Source organism: Scyliorhinus canicula, chromosome 5 (assembly GCF_902713615.1).
Source record: "Scyliorhinus canicula chromosome 5, sScyCan1.1, whole genome shotgun sequence".
Lineage (NCBI taxonomy): Eukaryota > Metazoa > Chordata > Chondrichthyes > Carcharhiniformes > Scyliorhinidae > Scyliorhinus > Scyliorhinus canicula.
Window position 1 is genome coordinate 74060051 of NC_052150.1, and position 16058 is coordinate 74076108.

Sequence of the window (16058 nt, forward strand, 5' to 3'; positions counted from 1 at the left end):
AATCAATATTAATACTTCTCCATTTCCTAATCCAGTAGGAATAAAGCTTTCTCTCTCACTGCGACTTCACGATGAAATTTTCAAACTGCTATTTTCCCAAAACACCACAATGCCTTTGCTTTCGAAAATCTCATCTCGATTCTTATAACATAAAATTTCCCCATTCAAGCAGACACCTACCTTGCCAGAAGGCAAAGTTTTTGGATTCAGCATGGCATGCAGATATTGGAGGATGGTGGCTGACCTAAAAAAAGTGTAAGAAAAATGTATATCAAGGTTTTTCTCTATGAATTTACTATTTAAGAGTTAAAATTAACGTTTTTTTTTTAAAAAGGTAAATTTTTTAAAAAGGTCCAAAATACAAAAATACACTTCTTATTTAATGGCTTGTTTATTTCATAAACAAATTCTTGAATCCTGAATGGGACACGGTCCAAGTACAGAGGCCTGGAAAATTGAACAGAACCCTGTTCCACCAAGACTCTGCCACATTTTCGCCATTCAGATAAATTCAATAAGTGGGTAATGTCTTGGTAGTTCCTGCGCTCCCCTGCAAATCTCGAGCAGAATGTACTTTAAGGACCCCTGCAGAACTTCCAACAACAGAGAACTGATGAGAGTTCTGTTGAGGCCCGCAAAAGTCAAAAACTGCTTCCTGCTCAAGGTAAGCTGATGTCTATTGGATAGTCACCTTTCAATTATGTTCTTCTAGTTCCATATTTACAAAAATGCGTAAAAATTAGGCCCTTCCTGCCTTTGGTATAGCAGGATTTCGCTGATGCACCGGTTGCCGGATTGTAAATAACCCTATCCCCATTTTAAATGAGCCTCCTAACTGGATGGACTTTATGACTGCAATAGCTCTGCTGGTGGAGCAGGCCAATTGCAATTTAACAGCTTGACAGAAAAGAAACAGCACAGAAAACCAGCCAGGATGGATGCCCTTGTTGAAAAATGCAGTTTTCATGCACATAGAATTACCCAGTCCTTTAGAAATGAGAGCTACTGGTAGCAACAACTCCAATTTATGAAAATATGATTAAAATATAATTTTTTCTCAGCTCTAAATTCTTTGCAACCATTTCTTAATAAAACTAGCACCCATGTGGGAACCCCAGCTACTCATTGACTTACACTATATATATTTGATTACGCAGCAAGAGCCATTACCTGTTCAGCAATAAACCGGAAGCCTTGCTCTTTCCTCTCACATTCATACGTCTCCCCTAGAACTGGGTTAAATGGCTTGCTTCCAGCTCTGTAATATGAAGATGCATATGCTGAAACTGCAAAGGCTGCTACAAAAACCTGTGGGAATACAAAAGATAAATGACTGTTCTTATTCTATCACTTTAAATGCTTACAGGAACACTGGGCCATTAAGTTATAAAAACCAGAACAATTACCAATCCATTACTTCTATGGCAAACTTAGAAATTTCATTAAACAAATAATCTGCCAATTGAAAACGAAAATGAAATATCTATAAACATAAATCTGTAATTTGACTTTACATCGCCTACACATAATTCAATGTTCGAAAATTGTATTTTTGCTTTTATTGTTCTTGCGAAAGCTGACAAAATCCATGTCAAACATGAATTTCAATATTTGTAGTCTTTTTGTTGTTTATAAAAGCCAACAAAACAAAAACTCATTTCACAATCATTGTCATCAGACCAATTTAAAATAAGTGTAATGTTGCACTCCAGGTACATATTGCAATTTTATCCCAATTTCGGGATGCTACAATTGGGACAATCACAAAGATCAATTCAAAAATTAGAATCTTAATCCCTTCTGGGAATTTTAATGCAAAAATGCAGGCAGCGATAAGGGTAGAAATGAATATCTGTTGAATGAATGTTTGCCTTACTACATCACTAGCCAGGCCAGCATTAAGGGAATCAAACATGTTAAATGCAGCAAAGAAAATAAGTTCTTCTCAGTCAAGAATATGCTATTTATATTCAAAGTTTTAGTTTTTAGGTAACTTTTATTAAATAAGGGAGTGAGAACGGAAGGGGGGGGGGGGGGGGGGGGGGGGGGGGAAGCCATGCAAGTGACTCTTTTTCAGCACATTGCCAGAAAAAAGTGTTCTTCGCTTGGCCCAGCAACACAAATAAATTTCCATCCCAATACTGACATTTCCCCCTCCCCAGATGACAATTCCATCTGTATTTTTGTAAAATGGGTTTCATGCTTTTGTTTGGACTGCAGAAGCCAGAGAACCCAGCTATAACACTAACCAATTAACAGACAAAAGGCCAGGCAAGAGATGTTTAAATGTATGCCCTTATCTGCGAGCAGCAGATAAAATAGCTTGAAACACCAATTGGAACTCTCTCATACATAATTTATATTGGATATTATGGATGGAATTCTCCAGCCCATTCCACCGGCCGGATCTTCCAGTCCTGTCAAATATGCCTACTAGCCCTACTGCCTTAGTCCGAGAAGGTTGTTGGCAGCACTCCACGCAACACAATTGATCAGTGCCTTCCTAACCTTCTTCTGTTGCACTGGTGATTCAAAAGAAAATAAGCACTCAGTCTGGAACACAGCATTAAAAAATGCACAACATTCAGAAACAAACATGCATGCACTCAAATATCAGAAATACAGGCAGATTAGTGTGTTCCGGCAAGAGATTGGGGTAAGATATTAGGGAATTGTCATCATTAAGGAAGCTGTAACAGGTCAGACAGAAAGGAAAGGCAAAATCTCAGATTGTTAGAAAGCTGAAATAAAAACTAAAAATGCTGCAAATAACTCAGTAGGTCAGGTCACATCTCTGGAGAAAGTGAGAGAGTGAACATGGAATAAACGTGGGCTGAATCTTTTGGAAAGCCGAAGATAATGGCACCGGGTCCCGGCATCAACAACATTAGGTGCAGAGGCCAGTACAGAGATTCAGCTCTTCTTCCAATTCAGGCCAAATAAGATTGTTGAAGTGTTTGCAAATATTGGAAGTTCTAATTTTTCAAGTGCCAGACTAATTTTTCAAGTGCCAGACATGTACCCACACTTCAAAAACTGACCATCTGAAGGCAGATGGATAAAGAGTGGAGATTCAGTCAAGGATTCCCCAGGCGAACAATTGTCAGTCACCTGGTCAAAAGGGCGAATACAGCTGGCAATAGGGGCATGACTATCAGACCTTGCGTCCGTGGTGATCAGAGGTGACACCTTTCATTGGATGGGCAGAACAGGACGGCGCAGGCATGGAAAGAAGGGTAGGAAGACGACAGAGGACAAATCCTCAATACGAGATCTCCTGCTGAAAATGGAACCTCCTGGAAATGACTGAGGCCTAAAGACTGCAGCTCTCCAGCAGGTGGTGACAGACATTTGTGCCCTCATTGCTGAAGACCTCACACCATGAAGCATTGGTCACTGCTCCCTGCCAGTGGCTGCCAAAGTCTCCATGGCCTCAAACCTCTTCACTTCTGGTTTCTTCCAAGGATTAGTAGGCAATAGTGGCATCTCAAAATGGTAACACACACCATCTCACAGGTAACTAATACCCTATTTTCTACACCTGGACACTACAGTCATTTCATGACAGATATGCCCTCTCAGGGACAGAGGGCGGTGGGTTTTGCCTCCATTGCTGGATTCCCCAAGATACAGAGCGTTATCAATTGCACCCTACAATCATCAGGGCCATGAATGACCAACCAGTGAGAACCATCAAGCGTAAGGGCATCCACTCCTTCAAAGTCCAACTGGTCACTGGCCTGTGACCACAACAAGGGCTTCCTTCTTGTATGCATCTACTTTGCTGGCAGCTGCCATGACTCCTTCATCCTTCACCAGTGAAGACTGCCTCAGAACTTTTCTCCAAACCCAGAATATGGTTTGATCCAGGGGAGAAGGAAAATCCTTGTAGGGACTGGCACTGGTGCCTTTAAGAGAACTCCGGCAAAGGCAACGCAGCCAATGCCATCTACTCAGAAGGACATCCATTGAGTCAACCATCAGGCTTCTGTAGATGCGATTCCAGTGCCTGGATCGGGTGGTGCCGTCCAATATCCCCCTTGGAGGGAGATGATGCTTAACAGAGAGATGCCCCTGCTGCGCTATGAAGTAGCCTCCCCTTGCCACCATCCAGGAAGAAGATCTCCGTCTCCTCCCTCATGGTCTCCAGCATTAGATCCAGGTGAACACAAAGAAACAAGGATCTGCCCAGTCCTGGCTTCCAAACCTCTATGACATCTGGCTTGCCTTTGGGAAAGTAGGGACATCTATAGCACAAACCGCAGATCTCTCATTTAGAGCATCCAGCAGCTTCAGTGGTGGCTGTTGATGGACTAGTAGTTGCAGCGGGGCAGGGGTAGTCGGGCGGGGATGGAAGAGGCGAGAGAGGGAGAGAGTAGCACAGGGGTCAGGACGGGTCAAAGTTTAAAAGAGGCAGACTTCATCTGACCCTCTCCCAAGGCTCCACGTGGAAAACTATCGCCATATTAATCGAAGGTTCACGCCTGAACTTCATCAATCTCCAACCAGAAATGGGTATATGACTCAAAAATACATCAGGTGCCTGTTTCACACCTAGTTAAAATTCAGCCCTCGGTTTCCCTCTCCACAGATGTAACCTGGGTGGCTAATTACTTCCAGCATTTACTGTTTAAAATAAAGGAATAAAGAAATTAAAAGTATGGATGAACATATCAAGGGAAGAAACTAGCACAAATGTAATAGCCAGAAAGCAACAGCAGAGAGGAGGACATGAACCACATCAACCTAGAGTTAGAGATTATTGTAGGCACAAAACAAATCCATCGTCGAGTCCCTCTGATTTATTACAATGGAGAATCGATATCTCTTCATTTCTCTCCAAGTAAACTAAAAACACATCGTCAAATACACATTCTGGATTTAGTGTAGATCATCAATGTGCAGATTTAAGCAAAATGTTTAATTACCATTCGTTCAAATGGGTCATCTGTCTTAGATGCCTTGTCGAGTAGCTCGCTGTATTCCAGCTCTTCACAGAGGCGCTGCAGTGTGTTCACTGGTTCATTTAACTGAACTGGCATGGAAACCTTAGAAAGATCTTTCCCTATGTTATTCCTTAGAATATTCCACAAGCTTATGTTACTATTATTTGGCCCTGGAGCTGGCAGACATGTTCTTCTTCTGGGATGGTGACTTGTTCCATTTTGGGCATTGCCTGTGTTTTAAGAAAATAGAATATTACTTAGGCTTGTACCAATACTAAAGTAGTTAGTGGCTTCATCATAGAACCATTTGATAAAAACAACCATTTGCCTTCCCAGCAGACAGTACACCGGTTCGAATTAAAAGTGTGATTTCTCCGGCCGTGTTGCGCTCAAGCGAGGGCACAATGCGGCTGGAGAATACCCAGAGAGACCTGCAGCGAGCGACCCGACAGACTCCCCGCCTCTTGAGATTCACCAAAGTCCCGTGAGACATCGGAGTCAGAACTCTACTCCAAATGGGCATGATCAAACACATCTCCCAGAAGTGGATCATAAACCTACTTGCGACCTACCTGCCTGTGATCCACCGGCCTTCCTCACTTCTCCAGCCTCCCCAGGGTGGCTGAAGCCAGACGCTGATCAGTGCTGGTCTCCACAAACATAGATCAGGCGGAACAACACCCGCGCCCGGGGGGGGGGGGGGGGGGGGGGGCGTAGTGTCCATGTGTGTGGGGGATGACATTGCCCATGGGTGAGGTGTGGTGGCCCGCTCTCGGAGTTCAGCTTCTCAGTGCTAAAAAAATATTCTAAGTGTGGGCTAAACTGGTGAGAAAATCCCCAGAGCCTATAAAAGTGAGTAAGTGGCACTGAATAGCAGTGGGGAACTCGCCGGCAGTCAACTACCTGAGAAACCCGCCAAAAATTAACTTAGAAATTTTTGGGAAGAATTGTGCCCATAGCCTTTGCCATGTGTGGATTTAGATTATTTTAGCCAAGCAGACTCTCAAGGTACTACAACAATCTTTAGTATGTCTTCTCTGGAAGGGAAGAGGGGGGAAACACTGGGATAAAAATTGGAAGATAAAAAAAAAAGCAAACTGAGCAAATGCCACGTTCAATAAGGAAAAAATTTTATTCCAAACATCAGTGCTATATTTTGCAAAGAAATGAATTGTTTGCACCTTATATTACTGAATACAAATGAAAAGGTGTCCGCGTACATTATATTTTGACTAAAATAAAACACCTTGGATTAATTCTCATCTTCAGTGGGTATTTTCCCATCAGCACCCCCTATAATTATCTGGGTTGCACTAAGTGTCTGCTGGAAAAGAAGCCAAGAGCTGAAAAAAGTACTGAATGATCTTACATATATTCTGAGCATTAGTCTCTGCGTCGGTGCTCAAGTTATCCTCAGAAATGTTGTCACTTATGTCACTGACATATGAATCATCATCCGAGGCCTACAACAGAAAAAGATTATTCACTCTACTCAAAATAATATTCACCAAAATAGCAAGCATCAGAATTGATAGAGGACAACAAGAGCAATGTTGTCAGAATGTAAACACAATAGAACAATTGAAGCCAAAGCCCTGAGCTGATACGTCCAACACTGTGACAGGTCATGGTGATGCGCAGACTATCTCAGTGCCTCCATTTTTAGCATGCAAATACAGTAGTGAAGCCCAAGAAGTTCCTCTACAGAGAAGGCAACATTATCTCATAAGGTATCTACTCTGCAGAGTTTCCATGCACTTCCAAGTGACTACTCAAAGGCAGGAACCAAAGATAAGGCCTACTATCCATCATCTCAAGAGACAAGATTGAAATTCAACTTTGTCAGTGGCACAAAATGGTTGGTAGTGAATTGAACATCCATTCTCCGATCCACTGAAATCAACAAATGAGTATAATAAATAGGTGGTCAATTTGCAACAACCACATTGCACCCAATGCTGAACTGAATTTCACTTTCAATGTATAGAACAGAAAACCAAAATAAGAAACCACAATACCTCTTATCTACAGAAACCACATAGGCAAATATTTAAAAACTGCAGTCATATCAACTTATACAGATCAATCTAGGAGTTGAAATGTAATCTTGTATCTAAACTAACTACAAAGGAAATGTAAACTCAGACCAAAAGAAAGCAATATAGCAAGTCCAAGTCTCAGTCCACTGCAATGGTGAAATGGTTAGGTTAGACAATGTTGAAAGACCTTAACATTTGTTCAAGGATATGAACTACAAAACGTTCCATCATGATAGCATTGCGTGCTTGATATGGCTTGGATATATGGAATTCATTCAGAATTGTTGAATTGATAGATCTTCATTCAGCTTATCAGCAGTTGCACATATTACTGACCGAGGTACCTATTTGCATCAATGCTACTCTCACTAAACTGCTGGACATTCAACTTACTTTTCTGGTTCCTATATTAGCCGATATGTTAATAGTATCTTCTCCCTCTTTACCATCTGCCACCCTCAACCCTCCTCAAAATAAAAGCCCTTGACCCTCACTGTTCCCATAAACTGGCCCATTACCAACTTTCTTTTCCTGTCCAAAGGCCTTCAAACGTGATGTTGCCTCCCAAGCCTGTGCCCATCTTACCCAGAACTTCCTGAGAACTCCAATCAGGTTTCTGTCCCCTCCAAGGTATCAAAACTGTGCTGGTCCAGCTGCAAACTCTGTGCCCTAGCCATTGATCCCATCCCTCCACCAGCTAATCCTGAGAACTATCAGACTGGTTTTAAACTTGGTGTCATGTGCAAACCTGAAATGAGCTCAAGACCATATCAGCTCAGTCATCAAGACTGCCTTCCTATCATCTCCATGACAATGCCCAACTCCACCCCTGCCTCAGCTCATCTACTTCTAAAATCCGTATTCAGGCTTTCCTGGCCTCTAAACTCGAATATTCCAATGCACTCCTGGTTGGTCTCTCACATTCTACCCTCTGGTAACTGGAGGCTATTAAAAACTCTGTATCATTACTCCCGCCAAGTCCTGTTCACCACCCTTGTTTTCACCGAGTTATATTTGCTCCTGGGTCAAGCAGTAACTCAAATTTTTAACTTCTCATCTTCGTTAAGCATCCCTCGATGTCTTTGCCCCTTTCCATTTCTGTAAACATCTCCATCCCCATAACCCTCCAACAGAGTGAACTCATCTAATTCTGGTCTCGTGAACACCTTGGATATCAATTGCTCCACCCCTGGTGGCTCAGATGTCAGCTGCCGAGGCCCAAGCTCTAGAATTCCCTCCTTAAAGCTCTCTCTCTACCTCACTTTCCTCTTTCCCAAGATTTTTTTCCTTGGCACGCTCCTTATACTACCTCTTTGACTAGCTTTTGGCTACCTGCCCTAATGTCACATTTTGTGGCTCGGTACCAATTTTACTTCATAATATGAAGTTTTATTACTTTAAAATCACCAGAAAATACAAGATGATGTTATTGTCGTTAATATAGTTAGCGGGTACAAAATTCCAGCAGCTATTAAAAATACATTTGCCAGACTAATTGCTCAGTCAATTGTCCTCTCACTGTTCCGAAGTAAACAGCTCCAACAAACGTTAGTTAGTACAGCAAGTGGGCTTTTCTCATTTGCAAACAGTGATATTATAGATCAGCAGGTTTTCGATTGGATGGGGCATGATATCCAACCCAGGTACGCAGCCAGCAAGCTGTACAAGTTTAACCTGTAGGTACTACACGGAACCATTGGTTACGACACTAAAGAGACCCATTTATCCTCTCAAAATTCATACTATCCTTAATAAGAAAGCAGAAAACGCCAGAGGTAGCCAAGGAAAATACCGGTATCACACCTGGGTTGACTTGCCACACGTCTGTGACAAAAGTGGAAACATTTCAGAGTTTTCTTCTTCCTCCATTAGGTCCAGTCAAAATGTTTTTAAAAATTCAGCACTTGCTGCAGAAATATTGGTTGAGGGCAAAACTCATGCTTATGTCATACGACACTCCAATAGCGACTTCTTACTGATAACCCACAATGCAGCATTAATCAGTACATAGGTCATCGACGAATAATTTCTGTAGCAGGCACACTTACCTCGTTATCAGATGAGCTTGCAGACAACAAGACTTCCTGTGCATCAAAAAATTCAGAGAGTGAGTCTGCTCGAGAAACTTTGCTTTCATTTGAGAGTTGATGAACCAGAGGGTTAGGTACTTGAACAAGGTCTCGCTGCTGGACAAAAAAAGAGAGAAGAAATTGAAATAATTAGAATTGCATTCCCAGATGTCAGAAATTCATAACGTAAACATTTTAAAACTGTTGCTGCCCTTGTCAAAAAACTGCACACATATCAAAAAACTGCACACATATATTTGTAGAATAGGTTTTTTTTTTAAAAAGCTAGATCATGCAATGAGATTTAGTACCTCAAAAGTGACACATGACATAATTCTAGCAACTGCAGCACCTGCTGCTAGACAATGTTACCGTGGTAATGCTACATTCAAATCTGACTCTAAACTGCCGGCAGCAAGGACACCTGTGCAAGATCTGATCAGTCTCTTGAGTGCAATTCTGCCATTTTAACCGAGGCCTAAAAAGTAGTGGTTCTCACACCAGGTAAGTTTGCCGGGAACTGTCAGGGCGAGCAGAGGGGCGTTTCCAATGAAACAAGACTGATTTCCATGCAAGGCAGGGGTACTCCTCCAGACCCAAAAGGAAACCTTATGGCACTCACCACTTCCTACCCTCTCCATAGGGATTCTCTTCTGACCACTTTTTTTTATGCCTGGGGCATTGCCCACAGGTCCCCAGCAATAACTGCCATCCTGTATTATTTTTAACATCAGTAAACCACTTTCAGTGGCCTTCTGGCTATTTTTGGTTGGAAAATGACAGCTAACGGGGCTCAGGCAGCCTTAAGTTTCATTAGCAGATCGTGGCGAGGCAGCTGATCTCACTGAGACAGTGGGCAGGATTTCACAACTGGCCTGGGATAGGCAGTAGCAAAGGTAAACCAAAGTTACTATGATTAATAGATATCCAGAAACCCTCTCTGCAAGAGGGAGGATGAGAACAGGAATGATTTTTTTTTTAAGCACCAAGATACACAGGTTAGGTGGATTGGCCATGATCAATGCACGGGGACTATGGGGTTGTGGCTGATGTATGGGTCTAGGTAGAGTGCTCTTTCAGAGTGTTGGTGCAGACTCGATGGACTGAACGGCATTGTGGGGATTCTATGCATTCACAGAATAGGGCTGGACTGCAGTAGACCATTGAGTCAAACAGTCTACAAACACAGACATCTAAGCTCATATAAAATGAATGGCCACTTGGGCAAGGAGCATCCGAAGGTGGCCAGAAGTGAGGCTCAACGATAAAATCAATACATCTAAAGGAGGGGAGTGGAAAAACATGCAAGAAAAATAAGCATATTACTTTAGATAATCAATGATTAAATAATTAACTAACATTTACACTTCCCTAACAATTTTAATTATTTTTGGATTGACCGCACTGAACTAATTCATACAAAATCTATTTTATTCATAAATAAATCAAACAGAAATGCAATTATTAGCCCATTAGTGTAATTATTACTCCACTTGTGACAATAATAAAGATTAAATGCTATGCTTGCAATATTAAGAGTAATTCCCTTTCCCTCTTTAACAACAAATTTTATTAGCACAAGTTTGAAAATACAACTGAATACAACAAAAGGTAAAGCATAAACAGACCATGGTCGCGATTCTCTGGCCGCAATGCGCTCAAGCAAGAGCTTCCAGCGGGCCTTCCGATAGGCCCCGCGCCTCGCGGGAAGTCTCTCTGTGCATGAGGGGTGATCGAAGCCTTGGGAGAAATCCAGAGGAGAAACTGATGCGACCATCAATTCACGCGAGACAGAGAGTTGAAGTGAACAGTGGCTTTAATCGACTAGAACAGTGTCTGCCTGTGACTGCTCTGCAGGTGACAGCCGCCTACAGGGAAGCTGCTCTTTCTACCTCCCTTCAAGGGGGCGGAGCCCACAAGGGCACCAACATGATACATTCCGTGTAGTACAGTACAATGGTCCATAGTTGGAACCCACATGGGCAACAGCGTGATACAATGTAATACAGTGGTGAATGGTTAGTACAATACTTTCACCACAGAAACATTGGGACAGCACCAAGTCTCAGGGCTATTGGTTATCAAGACTGACCAACAACCAATCAGCACCTTTTTCTCCTGGCATTCTTGCATTGAGTTGATGAGTGCAAAATGAAAAGATTCAACATGTCTCTCTTTTCAGCAAAGTTCAAGTTCTGTACTACGAAGAAAGTTTGGTCATAAGAATAGAAAAGCAGAAAACACAAGAAACACAAATTGCAGCTAAATTATTGCTGTAATAAGATATGATGATTTTTGATAAACTCTGTAATTGGAGAAGAAAAATGGTTAGTGTGCAGCACTCTCACCTCAGAGTCAGGAGGTCACAAGTTCAAGATCCACTCCACAGACTTGAGCGCGCAATCTAGGCTGACCGTTCTGAGGTGTGTGCTACACTGTCAAAGGCACTGCCTTACAGCAAGCTGTTAACCAAGTCCGTATCTGCCCTCTCAGCTGGGTGTAAAATATCCCCTAACACTGTTTTGAAGAATGGCAGGAGTTATTCCCAGTGTCCTCATCAATATGCATCTCTCAACCAACTTGAACAGATGAAGTGTTCATTGCCATATTGCATTACAATAGTGACTTCAATGTTGGCTCTAAAGCACTTTGAAGACCAGGTTCAAAAAGTGTTATGCAAATACAAGTTTTTTCCATCTCCAAATGTTATAACTGAGATGAGAATCAGAAATGTAACAACTTTGATGTAACAACACGATGGACTGAACGGCATTGTGGGGATTCTATGCATTCACAGAATAGGGCTGGACTGCAGTAGACCACTGAGTCAAACAGTCTACAAACACAGACATCTAAGCTCATAAAATGAATGGCCACTTGGGCAGAACACTCCACAGGTCTGGCAGCACACGTGGGGAGGAGAAATAGAAATAATATTTCATGTGTGTGACCTCTAATCAGAGCTGAAACATTAGCAGTTCCTCTTTCCCCAGATGCTGCCAGACCTGATGAGTGTTTCCAGCATTTTCTGTTTATCTCCCACATTTCCAGCAAACAGTATTTTGCTTTTGAATTACTTCCTTTGCCTTGCTTAGCTGACCTTGCCACTGGATGACAACTTGCCTCATGCAAGAAAAATTCAAATCAAGTTGACGGATTTGAATTTCTACACCTAAATGTAGAACTATCATCGACACACATCGAGCAGCACCTACAGATTGAGTATACAACAAACTCCCTGTGATTAAACTTCTCCGAATAAAACAGTTCACAAAAGTGCATTATGGAAGACACCTGTGACATTGCAAGCCTTTTAAAACGCTATATATCAAGCAAAATCAATAACTAACCATGACTGTTATCTAGAACAAGGGATTCATACATACAATACGCAATACACTGCTTCCTGTCAAACTATTTGGAATAGTAAAGATAAGGTAAAGTCGCCACAGTCCCAGATGACCACAGGCTGTTTTCCCCTTTGAGGGGGGAGCTGACTGGTGTTTATTTAACCTGGGGATCACCACACCTCAGGCGAGGGGCAAGGTTGAGAAGGCGCGGCTTTCATGTACTATGCTGTGTGGTCTGCAATGAGCTGTGACTCAGAAAGGTGGGAGAGGGCTAATGTAACTTAAGTGAAATTTTGCATTATATGGAAATAAGACCCAAGACGATAAGACATAGGAGTAGAATTAGGCCACTCGGCCCATCGAGTCTGCTCCGCCATGCAATCACGGCTGATATTTTTCTTATCCCCATTCTCCTGCCTTCTCCCCATGACCCCTGATCCCCTTATTAATCAATAACTTATTGATCTCGGTCTTAAAGACACTCAGTGAATAGGCCTCCACAGCCTTCTGCGGAAAAGAGTTCCACAAATTCACCACCCTCTGGCTGAAGACATTTCTCCTCATCTCTGTTTGAAGGATTATCCATTTATTAAACTCGCTCATATTACATTACTTGCAAATGACTCTGCTATTTTCAAATTTATCCTTGTACAAAGTTGTACCACTTCAAAATCCGAATCATGCGATATGTTACTATGCTGCTTCATGATTACCACATTGTTCTTTAAAACAAAACTAAATCCAGCTGGTACAAACCTGATCACAATGCATTTGAGTTCACAAGTCATTTTTTTTACATAATCAACTCTGCTAACATTTTTGTCTTTTTTAAAAGGTCAAAATTAATCCATAATTGTAGACACCACCATTTTAGACATAACAAAAACTTGCATTTATACAGCAACCGTAACACTTCAGAATGTTCCAGGGTGCATCACAGAAGCATTAACAAAATATGAAACTGAGCCACATAAGGAGATGCTTAGGAAATGTGACTAAAGACCTGGGGCGGGATTCTCCGTTTCTGAGACGAATTGTTGACGCCAATGCAGAATTCGTGGACTTTCAGGCCAGCAAAACTGGCGCCACCCTTGGAACGATTCTGCTACTGTTAAGGGGCTAGCCCCGCGCCATGTGGAGAACATTCGATTTCAATGAGAAACGGAGCCGGATCCGCCGATTTCACGATCGACATTCAGGAGCCTGACATGCTTCAGCCACATATACTTCACTCCCCACACACCATCCCAGCCAACAAGGCAGTAAGGAGAGCGGCACCAAGGTTAGCTGACGCAGAGCTTGCAACCCCTTTGGACGCCATGGAGGAGAGCAGGATGACCCTGTGCCCCAGCCCAGGAAGGAGGCTGCCAACCGTCGACATGCCTGGGCGCAGGCAGCGCCTTCTGCAACATCGTCCAGACTGGCCAGTAGTGTCATTAAAAACTGCACAACCCCTCAGGGCAGCACTGCGCCCCTGGCACTAACCCCAATCCCACACACATGTACCGGTGACGCCCGCAAGGGAAGTGCTGGAAAAGCACAGCACTTGGACTCCCCCACTCCTGTCCCTATTGCATCTGGTGGGCAGCGGGCAGAACAGGGCGGCACCACGCCACCTGGGGCACCCAAGCAGCAGCCGGGCCCAACCATGCCTGGTTGCCCCAGAAGGTGGCTGCCAACGGAGACCAGGTTGCAGGGCAGGAATCACAGCAGGCTACCTCCACCACTGCTGTACTGTCTGGGGAAGCACCTCGATCTGGTGTTAGGGCCCGTAAGGTCAGAAAGTTACACACCTGTTAAGTTGGCATGGGTGCAGGGCACAGTATAGTTATAGGGGCTAGGACACAAATTGGTAAATCTTTGTTCACATTAAACACCTGGTTATCATTGTTACAATCTGGCTCAGTGATCTGTCAGATGGGTGCGAGGGCTGGGCTGGGGGGGTGGGGTTCGCTGACATTGTGGGTGGCCTGGGCTCCCCACACCCCCTCCAACCTTCCTCGCCACCATCACCCCAGGGATTATAGGGGCTAGGACACAAATCGGTAAATCTTTGTTCACATTAAACACCTGGTTATCATTGTTACAATCTGGCTCAGTGATCTGTCAGATGGGTGCGAGGGCTGGGCTTACTGTGTGATTCAGGGATCACCCAGGTGAACGGTGGGAAGTGCTATTGCAGACAGAAGTCAGACGTTGGCATTCGCTGCAGAGCACCAGAGCTCATCGCAGGGCATGCTGTCATCATCCGCCATCCCATGGACCAGACTCACTGGTACTGCCAACGCAGGGCCCACACCCTGTAGTGTGGCAGTTATGTATCATGGAGGTAATTGGAGGCAGGGATTGGCGGGAAGGGGCAAATGTGGTGACCGTGCCCCTGGAAAATCTCTCCCCCTACCCCAGCATGCAACTCCCTACGTGGTACATACCTGGTGAACCTGGAGGCGATCAGAGCAACCTGTGTGCGTTGGCTTAGGCGTACGTGTCATGCAGCCTTCCTCGCCTGCCTGGGTCCCATGTCCTGCCTGTCCTCGCCCTCCCTTTCATCCTCCTGGTTGGACAAGGTCTGTGGTTCCACCTTCTCCTCTAGCACATGGCCCCTCTGCTGCGCGATTTGTGGAGGATGCAGCAGGCTGCCACAATGTGGGTGACCCTCTCAGCATTATACTGGAGGGGCCCTCCAAAGCGCTCCAGGCACCTGAACCGCATCTTCAGGAGGCTGAAGCACCACTCGATCACACCTTTGGTCGCTGTACGGACCTCGCTGTAGCGGGTCTATGAGTCAATCTGTGGCCTCCGGATAGGTGTCATCAGCCATAGCCACAGTAGGTACCCCGTCACACAGGGGCCAACCGCCCAGCCGGGGTGGGGGGCCGGACTCTCAAGCATGTCAGGAATCGTCGAGTGTGCCAGGATGAAGGAGTCATGCAAAGTTCCTGGTTCAGCTTTCAGTTCGTATAGAGCGGCCTGTCATCTGCAGGTGCCCGTAGGAAGACATGCATGCCATCAAATCACCCCCTGGACCCAGGGTATGTCAGCGAGAGTTGCGAACCCCACTGCCCGGGCAGGCAGATGGGCTCGGTCAACATTGAAGTGGATGTACTGAGCAGCTGAGTCAGGCCAGCTAATGATATGCAAACGGTGTTTACTGTACGTGCGTTCCGGTGTGCACTGATGCCGCTGTCAAGATGACGGAGAATTGCGATTTGCCGTCAAATCGCTGCCCCCTGCGATTTTGGCGTAGGAACCTATTCTCCGCCCAATTGCATTTGGTGATTTTCTCAGCCAATGGAGAATCCCGTCCCTGGTCTTTAGAAGGAAGGAGCAAAAGAGACTGACAAGTTCAGGGAGGGAATTCCAGTGTTTAGGGATGAAGTTGCTCATTACACAGTTGCCAAGGGTACAGTGACAAAAATGTGGGATATGCACAATGTCAAAATTGGAGAAGTACATTAAGAATTGCAGCACTGAAGAGGGTCATAGAGCTGAAGAGGGTTACAGAGATTTGGTGGGCCAAAAGGTAATGAAGGGCTTGGTTTACATTTGAATTTACAGCATTCCCAAAGTCAGAAGCAAAAGTCAGTGTTGAAATACTTCCACAAAACTCCACTCAACATTTTCCTTTATATTTTTGGATTGCAATGCCCAAAG

The 16058-nt window shown here is 44.0% G+C and overlaps 1 protein-coding gene across 14 annotated transcripts in view; it reads right to left on the reverse strand.

The window, feature by feature from the left end:
* osbpl3b (oxysterol binding protein-like 3b) overlaps positions 1-16058 on the reverse strand; it is a 200419-nt gene that overhangs the window by 60882 nt on the left and 123479 nt on the right. For 12 of the 14 annotated variants that reach the window (XM_038797231.1, XM_038797224.1, XM_038797228.1 and 9 more), the window contains 5 exons: positions 9034-9171; positions 6316-6409; positions 4929-5176; positions 1171-1308; positions 181-244 (listed from right to left, as the gene is read on the reverse strand). In XM_038797231.1, coding sequence (XP_038653159.1) covers positions 181-244; positions 1171-1308; positions 4929-5176; positions 6316-6409; positions 9034-9171 — 682 coding nt within the window. The remainder of the gene's footprint in view (positions 1-180; positions 245-1170; positions 1309-4928; positions 5177-6315; positions 6410-9033; positions 9172-16058) is intronic. The other 2 variants (XM_038797227.1, XM_038797234.1) reach the window with 1 other exon arrangement.